The sequence below is a fragment of the Trichosurus vulpecula genome, chromosome 4, assembly GCF_011100635.1.
Source record: "Trichosurus vulpecula isolate mTriVul1 chromosome 4, mTriVul1.pri, whole genome shotgun sequence".
In the NCBI taxonomy this organism is placed as follows: Eukaryota; Metazoa; Chordata; class Mammalia; order Diprotodontia; family Phalangeridae; genus Trichosurus; species Trichosurus vulpecula.
The window spans coordinates 162034618-162053874 of NC_050576.1; the positions used below are offsets into that span (position 1 = coordinate 162034618).

Here is a 19257-nt window from a genome sequence, read left to right on the forward strand (position 1 = left end):
GATGTTAAATAACGCTGCATGTAATCCAACTACATTTGGTTCATTACGTGAGAATGTAAAAATCATTTATTTTTGCCTCTAAACACAAAATCTTTCCCCTGGACCATTGAACCATTTCAACATTTAAGAGCTACTACTTAAAAAAAAAACAAACAAACTTTTGAATGGGCATTTGCTAAAACTACAGGAAAATAACATAATTTCCTTCCCTGATTTCTGTAAAAATTTTTAACCTCAAAATGCCATCAAAAATATTCACCCTGCTTGGCACTAAATAACTGCAAGTAATGTGTGTATAGTGTAAAGGTGCCCCTGTGGGCAGACCTTGGTTTTGAAGGCTTTTGCCCTGAGTAGCGGGTAGTGACAGATGTAACAACAGTCATCAGGAGAAAACTTACCTTTGATGAACTGGAAAATGATGCTCAGTTCATACTCTGAAAAACTGATATTTATTTAAATCAACAGCAGGTGTTTGGAGAAGCAGAAGAAGCAGGTAATGTCTAAATGAAGTTCACTCTTTTTTTTTTTGGAGGGGGGAAGGCAGGGCAATTGGGGTTAAGTAACTTGCCCAAGGTCACACAGCTAGTAAGTGTGTCAAGTGTCTGAGGCCAGAGCTGAACTCAAGTCCTTCTGACTCCAGGGCCAGTGCTCTACTCTCTGCACCACCTACCTGCCCTGAAGTTCACTCTCAAAGAATATATGGTTACCTTTCAGGCTGTAAAAATAATGAAGCAAAAAACTAGGGATACCTACATTGATCAAGCCATGTAAATTCACCAAGACAAGGATAAAACTGCACCCGCAGCACCGGCTCTGGAATCTGGAGGCCCTGAGTTCAAATCTGGCCTCAGACACTTGACACACTTATAGCTGTGTGACCTTGGGAAGGCATTTAACCCCAATTGCCCTGCCTTCTCTCCTCAAAAAAAAAAAAACCAAAACTACACCCACTGAATATATGAAGATTTAAAGAAAGAGAAGACAATTCAGTCGACATTGCTAAAAGCATTTTCACAAAATAACATTTTCATCATCTCAAGCATAGGCTTATCTTTAGGTATAATTTTCAGGAATTTTTTAATTTTTAAAATTTTGCTTTCTATAACTACTTTCACTTTATAATAAACTTGAATAAGAAAGACGTTTTTCTTATCCTTTGCCGTTATATGTTAATTAACAGATAAAAAAACTTATCTTAAAAAATTCTCATTTTCATTGGGATCAAACTAGAATTTTACACATAATTATCCCTTCAAATAGTGCAAATCTGAATAAAGTAACCATTTCACAGGATTAATGATAATGATTTGCACTGATCAGGACCTAACTGTGCTGGTCACCTAGCCCTTGCTTGAAGAACTTGCATAAATCCATCACCTCTCAAGGCAGTCCATTCCACTTTTGGGCAGCTCAGATTGTTGGGAAATTATTACTGTTATGAAGCCTAAATTTGCTTCCTCATAACTCCCTCCTGCTTCCATTTCTATCATCTGGGACCAGACAGAACAAATCTAACCTCTCTTGACTTGACACTTGAGGACCATTCCCCTATTTGAACATAGCAGTCATATCCCCTTGAATCTCCAGGTAACATCAACTGACATAGATTTATTGAGAGCTTACTATATGCTAACCACTGGGCCAAGTTCTGAGGATAAAGAGCTCAAAGTAAAACAGTTTCTATTCTCAATAAGAATATACTCAAATGGAAAGGAGGAATAGAGAACAGAGTATTTACAAAATGAATGCAAGGTAGTTTGTGGAAGGGTTGCACAAGCAGCCACAAGAGCCAAGAAAAGCTTTGTGTAAAAGATGATTCTTGAGCTCAGTCTTAAAACCAAGAGATAGTTGAGAAAATATATGGGGAAAGCTTATAAGTGTGAGATGAAATATCCTGTGGTGGGGAATAGGGAGTAGGCCAATATGATTAGATCATAAAGTTGTGAGGAGGATAGGAAAGTGTAAGATAATGGAAATGTAGAGAGGGGTCAAGTTGTAAAGAGATTTAAATGTCCAAATCTGTATTAGTAAGTTTCTTGTACATTCACATCAGATTCTTCATACAACTACCATTTTTTCTTCTCATTGGAATTGCTTATTCTTGTTTTCAGAATTTCATTCTTAAGGATTTTAAATCCTCCCTCAATTGACTTAACTTTTAGAACTTTAGTTCTTTGAATCCTACCGATCTTTCCTTTGAGTCCTTTGAAGTGTCACTTCCCAAATTGTATGTGTCACACAATGCCTAGATTTCATCTCCTTTATCACAGACTCTAAGAGGGATTATTCATTTCTTCCAAGGCTCCCATTACTTCCAGTCCAGGAAAATCTGGATAATTGAAGTCTCTTATCACCATAGCATACCTCTATGTCAGGCTTATGATACATTTCCTAAATCTTTTGTCTGTTTCCTCTTTTTGTATAGGTGGTCTGTAATAAATAACTCTATCCGTTGATCTAAAGATCAACATAATTTCCACCTATATCCTTCCCTGGTTCCTGGATTTCCTCATATGAATGTTCTTTCTTCACATACTGCTTCCCTAACCCACAATTTTTACTAATTCTGTTTCTTTTGTAAGGGATACACATTCAGAGTCATATTGTAGATTAAGTTTTCGCCCAAATGATACCTTGGAAGTTAAATTTGCTTCCTTGTATTAAGACCTTTAGTTATTCTTGCTTGTTGCCTGAATATTGAGCATTTGTTTATGGATATTTGAGGCTGTGGGTTTTGCAATTCTGTATGTGTTCCTCTTAGAGGATTGCTGATTACATTGCTAATTATGTGGAAAAATTGTGCAGCATTTTCAGTAATCACTAGTGGCTCCCTGATAGAAAAGCCCATCGTTTCAACCACAATATTCTCTCTCTCAATCATAGAATTCCATTATCTCAAAAGAACCAGAGACATCTACAGTGGGTATAAGTATGCTGTGGCCTACCAATGTTGACTTATGCACACATAGTTACATAGAAGATATCATTAAGGATCAGTTTGAGCATAAAACGAGATTGGCCAATCATGTTGCAAGACAGATAACAGCTCAGATGTTATATTTGTATCCACGGAATATTAAAATATCTGGAAGAATGTCTCTTGACACATTAGGTACTCTGTGGCAAAGTATGAACAAGACTTGCACAGGATTAGTAGGCTAGTATAAGATGGCTTATTTTCTCTACCAGTAAAGGAAATAATGTTGAAAAGATAATGAAATCATCAAAATATCTGTCAAATTATTCACCTATTATTTGTTTTCCTTCTTTTGTTTGTTTTGGAGGGGGGAAGGTGGGGCAATTGGGGTTAAGTGACTTGCCCAAGGTCACACAGCTAGTAAGTGTGTCAAGTGTCTGAGGCTGGATTTGAACTCAGGTCCTCCTAACTCCAGGGTCAGTGCTCTACTCACTGTGCCACCTAGCTGCCCCTCCCCTATTATTTGGAAAAGGGATTTGCTTTATTTGTAGCAGAAGGTGAAACTGGAGCCAAAAAGTAGAGGTTACAGTGAGGCATACTGGAGCTTAACATAATGAAAAACTTCCTAACAGAGCCGTTTAAAAATAAATTGTTTCTCTTGTAATGTAATGATCCCCCTGTCATAGGAAGTGGTCATATAGAGATTTGATGACCACATGTCATTGATGCTGTAAGACACTTTCTTGCAGATCAGGCTTTCTAAGGCTAGAAAGGAAATTAGAACAAAATACATATTAACCCCTATGTAAAAAATAACAGCAACCAAATCCTCACCCTACTCTTCCCCTGCCCCCCCTCAAATATACAGGATTTTTCCTGTCATCAGGAGACATGAAATCAAAGAGGTGGTTTTTTTTTGTATTTTGTTAAAGTTAATATGGCCACTTTTAACAAATTGTAAATAATTTGAAGTATGTTAGGATGGGGGATGGGAACTGGACCTGTAATTTCATTAGTATAGAGAACTTCTGGGTAAGTAAACTTACTGTACCAATGCAGGTTAACATCTTCTTTGTAACTTAAAATCTTAGCTACCTGGAGGACAGAGAGGTTAAATAACTTGCCCAAACAACCAGGTTATATCATTCAAGTAGTCAATAAGAACTTATTAAGCACCTACTATGTGCCAAGCACAGTTCCAAACATTAGAGGTGCAAGGACAAAGAATGATACAGTCCCTACTTGTAAGGAACTTACATTCTATCAGGAGAGAAAACAACTACTTATAGATATGTGTAACATTTAAAGTAAATAAATACAAATATACACAAATTATTCAAATACAAAGTAGTTTAGGGGGAATCCAGAAAGGCATCATGTAGAAGATAGTGCTTGAACTATGTCTTAAAGGAAGATAGAGGCTGTATGAGGTAGAGGAAAGGAAAGAGGTAAACAGGCATGTGGAGCAGCTAGTGTAAAGGCACAGGGACACGAAGGTGGGGTGGGATGAATGAGGAGCAGAAAAGGTTGTAGAAGGAGAGTTTCCAGTGAGGCTGGAAAGATAGATTGGGGTCAAGCTATAACAAGCTTTAAAAGCAAAACAGGAACTTATATTTTACTCTGGAGGCATTAGGGAGCCACTGGAGTTAATTGAGTAGGAGAGTCACAAGGTTAAATCTGCATTTAAGGAAAATTACTTTGGCACCTGTATATGTATAGGATGGACTGCGGTAGTAAGAGACTTGAGACCAGGAGGCCAATTAAGAGACTATTGAAATAATATAGGTAAAAGGCAATAAAGACCTGAAGTAAGGTAGTAGCTGTGTAAGTGGAGAGAAGGGGCCAGGCCAGGCCAGGTGCTAGAGATGTTGTGGAAGTAGGAAGGGTAATATTTTGGCAATTTGGTTGGATATGTGGTACAAGAGGGACTAGAGAGTCCAAAATAGTGCTGAGATTTTGAACCTGGTGATAGAGCGTTACCTTCTTATCCAGTAAGTGGGGTTGGGAATAGGGACAGGGCTGACAGTAAGACTGGAAAAGTTTAGGTTGTAGTGGACCTTAAGTAACAGGTAGAGGAGTTTGAACCTTATTTGGTAGGCAGTTGGAAGCCACTGAAGATTTTGAAACAGACAAGTGACTTGATCAGATTTTTGTATAATGAAGATTAACATAACAGCAGTATGAAGGATATATATGTGAGGGCAGAAGATCATCACATTAGTGATAGCCAGGTGAATAGTAGTAAGGACCAGAGGAATTGATGAGGTGTGAATATAAGGTAAATTTGCCTCTAGGAGACTCTGAAACATCCCCAGAAATTTAATAGCTGGCATATTGCAGTCTCATGTGGAATATAAAACTGTTTACTTGACCTTTTGTTTCCTCAAGTTTTTCAACAGTATGGAAGAGGATCCAGAAGGTTTGGGAGAAAACTCTTTGCCCTAGCAGCTGTCTCCATGGCAATAGCGATGGACCTATTGTTTGGAACCTCCCTGCCAAGCATTGGCTTTACCCACAGGGTCCCTCTTTATCCATTGGCTTTAATATACCCTTTGGTAATTGTTGTGATTTTTTGTCTTTCATTCACAAAGAGGACCATGGCATCATGAAGGTGATGCCACAACTTGCAAGTGAATTGGATTTAAGTGAGGGAGGGCTGTGCAAAGTCACCAGCCTCACCTTCTTCTCCAGAGCCATGTGGATCCAGTGGCAAGATATAAATCAGGACAACTGGAGATGGCCCTGGATGCAGTGCGAGACCTTGGCCTTTTTAAGCTAAGGTCTTTATCAGGTCTCAGTTTGACTGAGGCTATAGCCATTCAATAAATAAGGCTAGGTAAGAAATGAAACAAAGAGTGGCCTCTTTTACCTAGTCAAAAACAAAAATCATTCTGGGATGGGAAGATCCTCAGGATCTCTGACCAAAACAGAAACAGTTCTATTTACATTTACTCTGAGCCAACCAAGGCCCAAGTGATGACCATTAAGTAGGGCTTGGGCTGGGACTTGTTGTTGGCCAATCAATGAGAGCCAGAGTGAATTGGGTTTAAGGCATGGTCCTGAAGAAAGAAATCTAGCCCATAAATCCCAAGATATCTTGCGAGGTTTTGGCAATCAAAAGTTAAATTCCTCTCAGCAGAGCACCTTCAGTTAAGGTTGTGATACCCTATGTAGACAGAGGAGAGGAAGGAAAAAGGAAGGGAAGAAGGAAGGCAGGGAGGAGCTGCATTGCTCAACTGGAACTGGTTAATTTGATCCCTAATGGGACAGCCTGTATTACTCATAGGTTGTTGTTTGTCCTTTTTTCTCAAAGAGGACCGTGACATCAGGAAGGTGATGCTACAACTTGTAAGTGAATTGGATTTAAGTGAGAGAGGGCTATATAAAGTCACCAACCTCACTTTCTCCTCATGGGCGATCTGGGTCCAAATATAAATCAGGACAACTGGAAATGGCCCCATACCGTTTGGTAATAAGGCCTAGTGCCCTAATTAAAGAAATCAAAGAAAGCATACTCAAAACTAAGTAGCAGGCCTCAAACCTATCTACACACACACACACACACACACACACACACACACACACACACAATGTTCATTTTCATGAGATTCTTTCTAGAAGACAATTATTTAAATGTATTTAACAGGTTCGTAAATATAGAACTATAAGGGACCTAATAGGCTAACCCTCTCATTTTATAGATGAAGAAACTGAGGCTCAAGTGACTTGCCCAAAGTCTCACATATAGGATTTGAACCCTATGTCATCTGACTCCAGAACCAGTTCTTTTTCCCTTTGCTAGGGAGACAGGAACCAGTAGAGAAAGGTAGAGATATCTGCCATTGATATGAAGGAGTGATTTGGCAATAATAAAATATGACCAAGATAAATATTAATTTTGTAGGCCAAGTAAAGTTTAAGTGACCTTATGATTTTTAAATGTATATGTTTTCCATAATGGTCTGGTTTATAAGTGAGAAGCACCTTCCTCATGTAGCAGGAGTGGCCTTTTGCTATATAAAGTCCTTAGAACTCCTAATTCTCACCTGATTGTAGGGCCTTTATTTTAAGTGCATTTCAGTTATCCTGTCCCTTTTCAGTCTTGTGGGAGTGCCACACCAGCAGCTTCTTTGAAACATCAGACATAAACAGGTTCTGCAATAAAGATTAGGCTTTTATAATTGTTCTGTATTATGTAGCTAGAGCGTGGTTTAACTACAGAATAAAATTACATATTCTCTGCTAGAAAACTTTACTAGTGCCTACTTAATAAGGGTAAGGGAGTTCCATAATATCTGGGCTTAATGCCAAAGTTCTACTGAAAGAGCCTTTTGTTTTAAGCTAGTGAGGTCATAGAAGTGAAAGCTGAGTTCCAGAAGATTTAGCTAGTTCCTGGAACCTACTACTAAGGATAAATAGAGCTTTGAAAATAAATACTACTTTAAGAGACCAGCTTTAATGGAAAACATGACCATTTTGATTATTACCAGTTTAATCCAAGATGGGACACTGGCTAGCCTAAGTCTTAAAATAAAGCCCCTGACTATTCAAAAGGAACTTGAAGGAACTTACTTAACTCCAAAAGGTTTAGTAATAGGGCAGCATCTCTAACCTGAACAATGAGCAAGATATCCAGAATAAGGATCTTTACCTTACAAAATCCTTGGGAACTCATCAAGAGTACGTTAAACTAATGAACTAATTAATGGTTGATTCATAGGAAGATATGGGCAGACATGTTTGTTGCTATTGTTTTTGTTTTCTCCTTTCTATGATATTTGTCCTAAGTTCAGGGAATACTGTTGGGGAACAAGCCTTTTCTGAGGCTTGTCTTTTGTAGAATGTAAGCTCCTTAAGGACAAAACTACTTTTTTGCCTCTAACTCTCCTTAACATAGTGTCTTGGGGGTAGTAGGCACTTAAATGTTTGTTGAAGTTAAATCTAGTCTTTTGTAGTTAATGAGATTTTCAAGCAAGGACTTCTGGAATGTGTCTTCTACCTTGGCAGATCTAGTGTCTGATCCCAAGCTTTAGAATTTGAGGACCTCACTTTTATTAGTTTACCCAAGTAACTAGCCTCTGAGGAAGGGAGTCATGTTTATGAAAATGGTAACGTGATTTATAAGCCAGAATATCACTCTATTAATATACAGCAGAGAATATATACCTTTATACCAACTATAATACTTCTGTCCACCATCCAAAGCACACTTTTTTTCAGCATCAGTGCACCTAGAAAACTAAATTTTAAAGAGGTTACTTAGCAACCATGGCATCAGAGCATAAGAAGTCAGTAATCTCATAGGATAAGCATAGGAAGTCAGGTAATCTCATATCCAAGTAGTGGTAGACTTTGGGATATTATCACTGCCCCAGTATGAAATGTATATATCTAGTGCATAAAGAAAGCTATATCAGCCACTTTTCAGGTCCCCAAACATTATCTCCAAACTTTGCACTGGATATCCTGCCATAACTAGAATCTTCTCCCTCTGCACGTTTGCCTCTTAGTTTCCCTAGCTTCCTTCAGAACTCAGCTCGAGTCCAATATCCAACCTTTTTTTTGCAGTATGCCTTTCTCATTCCCTTAGTGGCTAATATTTCTACCTCTGAAATCACCTTCCATCTACTTTGAATGTATCTTATATGTACCTAGGTATTTATATATTGTGCCCCTTCATTAGATTGTGATTTCCCTAATGGCAGGGATTTAATGTTTGCCTCTCTGTGTATCCTCAGCATTTAGCACAGTGCCTGGCAGATAACAAGTACATAATAAATGCTTATTTACTGAATGAATAAACACTGACAAATTCTTTACTATCCATCTCCTTTTTTTTTCAGTATTCCTTATTACTTATCAGGTGCTTTTGTCATGAAATTAGTTTGTGCTGCACATGTTACAATTAATCATATTCATTTCAGTTCAATGAACATAAAATATCATTCTAGCCACTAAGCAGGTATTAATAATACTTTTAATTTCCTCAGCCATATTTATAAATTACCTGAGATTTAGTAATTTCCTCAGAAATTTCCATATGATATATATATGTATACATATATTACATATATATGTATTTTATGTTAGCTTCAATGTTAAAGAGTTGCATTCTGACCTTGTTTCTAAACTCTTCCAGTATACTCTTTTTATCCCCTTAGCTACCATGCATTAACTATACAGTCAGCAAATATTTTTGCTGTGAGTCAGCTTGGTATGGTAGATAGAGCTCTGTACTTGGGAATCATAAAAATCTGAGTTGAGATCCTACTTCAGAACGAGTCACTCAACAAAGCATTTATTAAGTCCTTATTATATGCCAGGCACTGTGCTGAGAACTGGGTATACAAAAAAGAACAGGCAAAAATAGAAATGGCAAATGGAATATTATATTGGAAGAACTGCAGGTAGGCCAGACCAGTGTAGCTGGATCGAGTTCTTTGAGGGCAATAACAAGATTAACAAGGTAGGAAAGGACCAAGTTTTATAGAGTATTAAATGCCAAAGATTATATTTGATCCTGGACCCTGGCATTCTTGAGTAGGGAGGTTATACGATCTGACCTACATTTTAGGAAAATCAGGCATCTGAGTAGAAGAATGATTGGAGCAGGAAGAGACTTGGGGCAGAGAGACGCAAGTTTACAAGGCAATCGGAGTGATCAGGGTTACTTGAGGAGAACCTAAACTGAGGTGTTATGTGTATGAGTAGACAGAAGGGGAGATGTTGTCATGGTAGAACAGCGTTTGGCAGCAAATTGGATATGTAGGATAATGGTTTAAGAATGATACCTGGTGACAAGTATAATAATTGGGAGGATGAGGGTGCCTTTGACACTAATAGGGAAGTTCAGAAAAGGAAAAGATGGGGATAGTGGTAGGGAAGATTTTTAAAAGTTCTGTTTTAGACATATTGTGTTTGAGTTATCCAAAAGTGTGGTGGTAATACACAACTTGTAGCTCAGGAGACAAACTCGGGCTAGATATAAAGAAATAGGGGTCACCCATATAGAGATAATCACTGAACCCATGGGAGCTGATAAAATTCAGTGAGATAGTTTAAATGAAAAGAGGAAAGAGCCTTAGGACAACCACATTTAGTGGGCTTGATATGGAACACCAACCAACAATGGAGACTGAAATGGAGCAGTGAGAAACCAGCCAGTCAGTAAACATTTAAGAGCCTACCATGTGCCAGGAACTGTGCTAAATTTTAGAGAGAGAATGGTATAGAAATCTAGAAAAGAGAATCTGGAGAAGGTTGATTGCTGTAGAAAATCAAGAAGGATGAGGATTGAGAAAAGGCCATTAGATTTGGTAATTAAAAGATCATTGATAACCATGGAGAGAGAAGTTTCAGTTAAATAATGAGATCAGAAGCCGGATTTGCAGTGGGTTTGGAAGGAAGTGAGAAGAGAAAAAGTAGAGCCACTGAGTGTAGATGGCTTTCTCAAGGACTTCAGCCATGAAGAGGAGGAAAAATAATAAAAAGATGACCGGCAGGGATGGTAGGACCATGTGAGGAGTCTTTAAGAATGGAGGAGAGATGGGCATATTTGTGGGCAATAGGAAATGATCCAGTAGTTAGGAAGAGATTAAAAATTAGAGAGTAGCTACTATAGGGGGTGCAGTTTGCTAGAAAAGTTTAAATGGAATAGAATTAAGAGTATCAGGCTTTTGAAATAAGAAAGGTCACATCTTCATCGGATACTGGAGTGAAGAAGGCAATAATGGAAGATGTGTGAATGATGAAGGTAAAAGGGGGAGCTCTTAATGAATGCTTTTAATTTTTTCCGTAAAGTACAAGGTGATGTCATAAGCTGAGAGTTTGCAGGGAAGGATGCCTTTGCAGGAAATTAGAGGACGCCTTAGAGGAAAGTAGAACAACTAACTTTCAAGAGTAGGAGAGCAAATCAATTAGGACTACTAGCTTGTAAGACCCTAGGCAAGTGACTTAACCTCTCTAAGTCTTACTTTCCTCATCTGTAAAATGAAGAAGATATTAGTACCTACCTCAGAATTCTAAGGATCAATTGAGATAATACATGTAAAAAGCTTCTTAAACCTTAAAGTGTTATGTAAATGTAAGCTATTACTACACGCAGAATACTGTTAGACCATATAGGGGATCCAAAGCAGTATAAAAATTCATACCTTTACGAAGTCTGTGGGTTAGTTAGGGAGGTAAGGCATATACACTTGAACAGTGCATTCACACTACAAAGTAATATAGTAAATGCCAAGTAAATGGTACAAAGGAGAAATTCAGTAGTAATCTACAGGCAATACATAAGAAAACCTAGATTTTGGGGTTACCGTCATTAGCAAATAGTTATTGAATGTGTTCATTTAGTGTATAACACTAAATGAAGCTTTATTATTATATAGATGTGTCAGAACACAGAGAAGGCAGCATCCTTTTGCATAAGGTTATAATTTAAGAGAGGGGCAAAAGCCAAAATAGCTTTATTTAGCTATATATCTATGACTATACAAAAACAATATTAACTGAAATGATTTTTTTTGGTCTGGGCATCTAATTTTATCACTGTATAAAACTGCCATTATGAAAACTCCCCTCCACTGATGAAGTCTTTTCTTGTTTTAGGAAGTTGGCCTGGAGCCCAGAGACGTTAAATGACTTGCCTGTGGTCACATTCACTGTTGTGTGAGAGACAGGACTGAACCTAGATTTTCCTGACTCCAAGGCAGACCCTGTATTCCACTCTACCATGATTGCCTGTGTTAAAGTGATAATATAGTTGAACATCTACTAGAACTGACTTGATCCACTAGATATAATTCTAAAGAACCATTCACCACTCTCCTGATTAAGAAGCTTAAATTAATGTCATCAGGGTCCAGGAATTCTCTGAAAAAGATAATAGGCCAGATCTAAGCTTTATCTCACTTTATGATACATAAAGCTACTCCCTGAGCTCTCTGTCCATCTATTCCCATTCTTCATCTCCTTTTTTGTTTCCTTCTTCAGTGCCTGATGAACAGCAAAGATCTTACATAGAGAGTTCCCTGATTTTTCCCTTCCCAGCTCATCTGGTCATTTCATTTCCCTTCGGAGTTACATAAAGCAATAGAGTTCCCTGTAGTTCTTTTTATTAATTTTCTTTTTTTAATTATTCACTTTAAAAACATGAACATTTCCTTATACAAAGAAATGATAAAGAATTGCATACAAAATCATGAATCTCTTATTACATACAGCTAAGAATTTTTTAAAGCATTTATTGAATTTAACATGATAATACCAACTCTGCCCTTCTGAACTTCCCTTCTATTCGCTCCTTTATTTTTTTTTTTATAGTTTTTCATTGATGTTCTTCTCTTCCCTTTTGGCATCATATCAGTACTCTGTACCAGGATAACTCCAACTGAGTTTGATCAAGTAGTGTACCCAAGATGCATCCTACCTTTCGTAAACAAATCAGCTAGCTCCATTTTCAAAACCTAAGAGAGAAAAGTAAAGATGAACCCAACACCATCCTTTCCCTACTCCATCTCCAACATGTGGAAGAGGAATACAAAGAGGATAGGAAATTCATTAACCTGTAAATACAACTATGGTAGCCTATTGCACTTGCCCTCTTAATAAAATTCAGGATGTCAGATGGGAACTAAGAATAATAGGCTAGTGTTGAACTGGGTATAGATGTTTTCCCAGAAAAAATAGTATTACTTTAAAAAATCCAAAGGCTTATCTCTTGTGTCTGTTGGGGAAAATAACTGGAATATAACCAGAATGGTCAGAAGTCTACATGTTAATTTCAGATTTAGTTTTAAAATGGCTAAGTTCAACTTTGGTTTCTCATCCTCTTCCTGAAGAATGAATTCCATCCCTCTGCCAACTGTAGTCATCGTCTTACTGATTTCTCTCAGCCACCTGTGCTGTTGAAATAATCACCCTCGGCCAACTGTAATTCTTTTGGGAAGATACACAACTAACCCAAATCTTAGAGTTTCAAGTACAGAAAGTTCTTCAGAATCCTTCTTATATAAGTCACTTGTCAGTTATACAGAATAAGAGAAGTAGTTTACATGATCCAAAATGGCTGATAATCTAAAAATTCTTTTTCTTTGACTTTGGGTACATTAGAGAGGCAGTGTGGCATAGTAGATAGAGAGCTGACTTTAAAGCTAGAAGGACCTCTGACAGTTTATTAGGTGTGTGACTCTGGGCAAGTCATTTAACTTTACAGTGCCCTAGACAATGCTGTAAGTGGAAAAGATGTCAGCCTTCTTTGGCAAGACTTTTCTAACCTGAGACTTCCCTCTATCAGCAAAATCACATGTCCAAATCCCTACCAATGTGGAGTACATTGTATTATTTTTATTTTGCTACAAGTTTGCCTAATTATTTTATACAGGGTGATATAAAAATCAATGTGAGTTCACTTATCATACTTCATTTGCTCAAGAGTAAAGTAGTTTAGATTACAAATGGGTTATGTACTGGTAATATGTATACATATAATTAAGAATTTTCTCCTCCATTCATTCTAGATTGGACCGTATGGTTATTGTATGACTGTTACCTAAATGTTAAACTTCATGATGCTTATGTTTCAGGAAAATATCTGAGACAAAAGAGAATTGACTTTCAGCTTCCATATGATATCCTCTGGCAATGGAAACACAATCAGGTACAAAGAACATGATTCTTCGGATTTTATTCTCATGTAGAAAGAGAAAAATTAAAGTCTTTGTCCCGTATCTACTTGTTATGTTGTCATTGTAGCAAGAATTAAGAAAAGTCCCTGTGAAGGTTAGAGACTGAGGAAAATGAATTTGCACTTATTTTTTAACTTGGCCTGTTTGCCTTTGACCTGTGCTGAGAAATGACGGTAGGCCCTAGGTTCCCAAATCGACCCTTCTCTAGTACAACTATAGACTTTTATTTTGGTAGCAAGACTGTTCTGCAAAGATCCTCTGTGAGTCAAGTCTCTGGAGAATTCAGATGTACTGCCAACAGGATGAAGAAATTTTAGACCTTATTTTTGTTGGCTTTTCCCCAGTAGTGTGGAATTTATTATTCACTTGCAAACTAAGATTATTCTACTATGGAAAGTAAGGAAAATAACACTTAAATAGGTTGGGGGGGGGGGGGGCTTGAAATACACAAGAAACTAAAAATAAGATGATCTTTTTTTTCTTCCTTTTCTAATTGAAAAGTTTTCACCACTGACTTTTGCATTGGGCTTCAGCCCTGGACCCAGGCCTCACAATGAGAAGTAACTGTGGGATAACAGGACTAGCCATGCAAATGAGCTGGATATACTCCCAGCCTTTACCAAAATGCCATCAAGTTTAATCTTAAAAGGGCAAAAGCTGTTGACTTTTCCCTCTCTGTGCTATCTAGCAACTTCCCCTTTTGATTCTGAGAAGATCATTATGTTATGTTATAATCAACTGAAAGGCCATTTAATACTGAAGGAAAATCAGTGTTTTAACACATCCACTGAGAAAGTATATTCGGCTTTTTTAAGTCAATATGATGCCCCCAGAGATCTGTTTCTATTTAAGTTTGACACCACTGTTCTACAGCATAATGTTACCAGATTGCCTGACTACTAGTACATTTTTGGTTGCATTGATAAATATTTAAATGTGAGAGCTCCCTTTTCAGGCCTTTCATTCACTAATTCATTAATTTAATTGCCGTAATTAGAAAGGGAAAATTACTTTTCTCCCAATTCTGAGCCTGAATACCTACAGTCATCTACTACAATCCTGTGCACCTAGACCACCTAACTAATCCAGTAGAAGTTTTCTGCATGCCTTTTCCCTCACCCCACCCCACCCCACACCCTGATGGCAAAGAGAATATTGATATCTCTTTATTCTTGAGGTTCTGGTTAAGGCTATCAGACAAAATGCCACTCAGTTCTTTACATAATTCTGGCTTCTCCTAGTGATTCCAATTTTTTGTCCCTGTTTTCTAGTGAAGGTTCCCTCTATCCAAAGTTAAAACTTCAGCAAGAGTTGTCTTCAAATACATTCTACAAAGAAATTCTTTTAAAATATTTCCATATGAGCAGAGTTTACTGATAATTTCCTGTCTTTGTAGTGATTGTTGCTACTGACATTTGAAGTTAAATATTGTATCAAGATATTTCTTTTCTTCTTCTTCTAGCTATATAAAAAGCCAGATGTCCCACTATACAAAAAAAATCCGTTCAAGTGAGTAACTTGTAACTATCAAAGGACTCTGATGACTTTTGTCTGCATTTGTTCTTAACCTACTTCTGTCCCCTTTTATTTTCTGCTTCCATCTCATCTCACCCTCCTAATTTTCCATGGCTTTACTGTTGAAAAATTTTATTTTATCCTGACTCACAGACTTCTCTTTCCTCCCCCCTCAAGATGTCTACGTTGATGTCAAACCTCTTTCTGGCTATGAGGCTACCACCTGCAACTGTAAAAAACCAGATGATGGCAATAGGAAGGGTTGTATGGATGACTGTCTCAACAGGTAATATTCATCATCATCATCATTACAACTGGCATTTGTATAGTGCATGAATATTTGAAAAGTACTTTCCATACTTTATCATCTCATCTAGTCTTACATTAACCTTAAAGGTAATTGCTATCATTATCCCCCAAACAGGTTTAGAGAAATGAAATTACTTGCCTCAAATCTTCCTGACCCTGAAACTATGCATCTATCATACTACTACAACCAAAAGAGACTAATACTTTGAAATGCAAATTAAACGAGATGCATAACATACTATACCATTAGATAAATGAAATAAATTGGCTTCAAAGAGCTTACAGACTTACCAAGAATGTAGCTAGTATAGAATACAAAATCTCATCAGCAGAAGTTATAGCATGGATACTTTAGGTTAGAAAAAAGACATTTTAAAGTTTCTGTTGACCACAGCCTTTAAAAATTGTGTTCATTACCAACTGTCTGAAATGGCTTAGTCCTGCCTGGATGCAGTAGGCTGGATAAGTTAAGTTCTTAATAAGAAAAATATCATTATAGTCAGTCTGTGAGAAGCTCTTTCACTAGCCTAGTAAAATGGCCTTTAGTAACAGTATTTGTTTAATCAGCAAGCAATTAAACGTTTTTATGCTCTCAGTGTTCTGGCTCTGAATTCTCTTCTGATTCTGTAGTAATGAGAACAGCATAAAGCATAACTAAGTACTAAATGGTATGGTTCAGGATGAATTCTCTAGAAGTTCAGGGTATAAGACCCATTAGGAATGGAGTGATCACATTTGTCAAATACAGGGAACTGAACCTAATTTGTAAAATAAGAACCCTTCACCAGTTGATAAATGGTCAAAGGATGTGATCAGGCAGTTTTCAAAAGAAGATATCAAATTGATCAATAGTCATACGAAAATATACTTTAAATCACCCTTGATTAGAGAAATGCAAATTAAAACAACTCTGAGGTATCACTTTATGCCTGTCAGAAATGACAAATTCTGGAGGGTATGTGGGAAAATAGCTACACTAGTGCACCACTGGTAGAGTTGTGAACTGGTCCAACCATTCCAGAGAACAATCTGGAACTATACCCAAAGGGGCCAGAAAACTCTGCATGCCCTTTGACCCAACAATGCCACTACTGACTCTATATCCCAAAGAGATCAAAAAAAAGGGAAAAGGACCTATATATACAAAAATAATTACAGCAGCATTTTTTTGTGGTGGCAAAAAATTGGAAATTAAGGGATTCCCATCAATTGAGGAATGGCTGAACAAGGTGGCATATATGATTGTGATGGAATACTATTGTTCTATAAGAAATGATGAAGAGAATGGTTCCAGAAAAACCTGGGAAGACATAAATGAACTGATGCCAAGTGAAGTAAGCAGAACCAGGAGAACATTGTAACAGCAATATTGTAATGATGCTCAACTGTGAAAGACTTAACTACTTTGATCAAGACCCATGATGAAAAATGCTTTCCACCTCCAAAGAGAGCACTGATGAACTCTGAGTGCAGATTGAAGCATACTTAGTATTTTTGCTTTCTTTAAAAATCTTTGTTGAATGAATTTTAAAAAAAGAATGGAATAATCAGAGGTTGTCTCATGGAAGAGGTTGACTTTAAAGCAGTAGGTAGGATTTGGATGAGAACATTACTTCAGGCAAGGAGAATAAAATGAGGGAAGATGTGATGTCTGGGGCAATTCTATTTCCATACCTAACTAGTAGACCAACCTAACTAGAACAGTGGGGAAGATACTAAAGAATATTGTACTCTGACCTCCAGTACCTCTCTCCCTGTCTGTTCTCTCAGTCTGTTCTCTTTGCTCTGGGTTCATTTTCTTCCATTCACAATCTTGGCCCTAGCTTCACCAGCCTAGAATCTCAGTCAGAAGGGAACTCAAAGACCATTTAGTACAACCTATGCCTAAACAAGAATCCCCTTTTCAATATACTTAACAAATAGTCATCCAGCCTACCCTTAAAATCTCCAGTGATAGGAACACCTTCCATCTCCTAATGTAGCCTATTCCATTTTTGGGTGACTCTATTTATTAGAAAAGTGTTTGTTTTTTTTACATCAAGCCTAAATTTACTTAACTCTTTTCACGTTCCCTAGTTCTGTGCCCTGTGACCAAAAAGAAATAAGTCTAATTTTTCTTCAAAATGATAACTCTTCAAATACTTAAAGGTAGTTGTCAAGTCTCCCCCAAGTTTTCTCAGTGCTAAACCTGCCACATCTTTCAACAGTTCTTATGTAACTTGATCTTAAGGTCCAACCTTTTTTTTTTTGTCCTGGTCACCCTTCTCTGAGGGTCATCATAGGTCCTCTGAAGAAGTGCTTGGTCAGTGCTTTCATTAGAGCTTTTTTTTTTCATTAGTGTTCTTAAGTCTTTCAAGGTTGCTTTTCTTTACACCAATGTTGTCCCATATAAATTGTTCTCCTAGTTTTGCTCACTTCATTCTATCAGTCAGTAATTCCAAGGATTCTCTAAAACAGTCTCAAATTTCTGTCATTACATTCACATACCACAATTTGTTTAGCCATTCCCCAGTTGATGGTCACCCCTTTAAATTTCCAGATCTTTTTTTTTTACTTTTAATCTCCCTTCAGGGTCAGGAAGTTAGTTTTGTTTATAACTGTTCCCTCCTTGATATTATTCCACCTCCTCCCTCCTTCTTCCCCCATCTCACCTGTTTCTATACTGAGTTGGTGTATTGTGCATGTGTGTGTATTAAACTTTTCCTTGTCTGATACAGATAAGAATCAGGTTTACCTGATACCCATTCCTCCTAGCCCTTCCCCCATGTTTGTATGCTCCTCATGCATTCCAATTATGAGGAAAAAGCGTTTATTAAGCTAAATATCAGGCACAGGTGAAGAAATTAGGGCCCAGAGAGATAAGTGATTTGTTCGAGGTTAGGTAGTAAGTGGCAGACCTGGGACTTTAAATCCAACATTCTTTCTTACTACAGGGGAAAGGGGAAGGGAACAAGCATTTATTTAGAAACATACTGTGTGCCAGGCACCACACTAAGCACTTGACAAATAATACCTCATTTGATCCTCACAACCTTGGAAGGTGGGTGCTATTATTATCCTCGTTTCAGAGTAGAGGAAACTGAGGCAGACAGAGGTTGAGTAACTTGCCAAGGTTCACACAGCTAATGGGTCTTCCTGATTCCAGGCCCAGAATTCTGTCTACTTTGTCAATAGTAAATTCTTCTTCCTGGCCATACTAGCATATTTCTTTTATTTTGCCTTTTCTTTCCTTTCTTAAGATCTTCAAATCAGAATTGATCTACCCCTAGGTCCTCTGTCTTATTTAGCTTTCTCATTTTGTTCTGAAGTGACACTTGTTTCTTCTTCTTTAGGATATTAACAGTTGTTCATCTTCTAACTCCTTCTAGTTCAGATTTAACTTTGTAGGTTTCTCTTGACCTGTGTCTTTATATTTCAAATTTTTGGCTTAGTTATGGTTTTTTTATCATTAGTTCTTGAAAGATATCTATTTCACTGAAAGTACATTTTTTTTCACTATAGAATTATGCTTAGCTTTTCAGGATAAGTTAGTCTTGATTGTGATTCTTTGTCTTTTGCCTTTTGGAATATTTTGTGTATTTCAAGATCTCGTCTCCTTTATGTGAAAAGCCACCTTCTTTGTATCTGCCTCTAGATGGTTAACTATTTGATTTTGACTACTTGCAGTATTTTTTCTTTGATGTGGAAGCTTTGAATTTTGCCTGTGACATTTCCTGGGACTTTTCCATTTAGGATTTCATTGATAGATAGATAGATAGATAGATAGATAGATAGATAGATAGATAGATAGATAGATAGATAGACAGACAGACAGACAGACGTGTGTGTGTG

At 37.3% G+C, this 19257-nt stretch overlaps 1 protein-coding gene across 1 annotated transcript in view; it reads left to right on the plus strand.

The window, feature by feature from the left end:
- ASH1L (ASH1 like histone lysine methyltransferase) overlaps positions 1–19257 on the plus strand; it is a 185054-nt gene that overhangs the window by 112004 nt on the left and 53793 nt on the right. Inside the window, 4 exon segments of the mRNA XM_036754819.1 lie at positions 13501–13574; positions 15065–15094; positions 15096–15111; positions 15295–15403. Of these exon segments, the coding sequence (XP_036610714.1) occupies positions 13501–13574; positions 15065–15094; positions 15096–15111; positions 15295–15403 (229 nt within the window).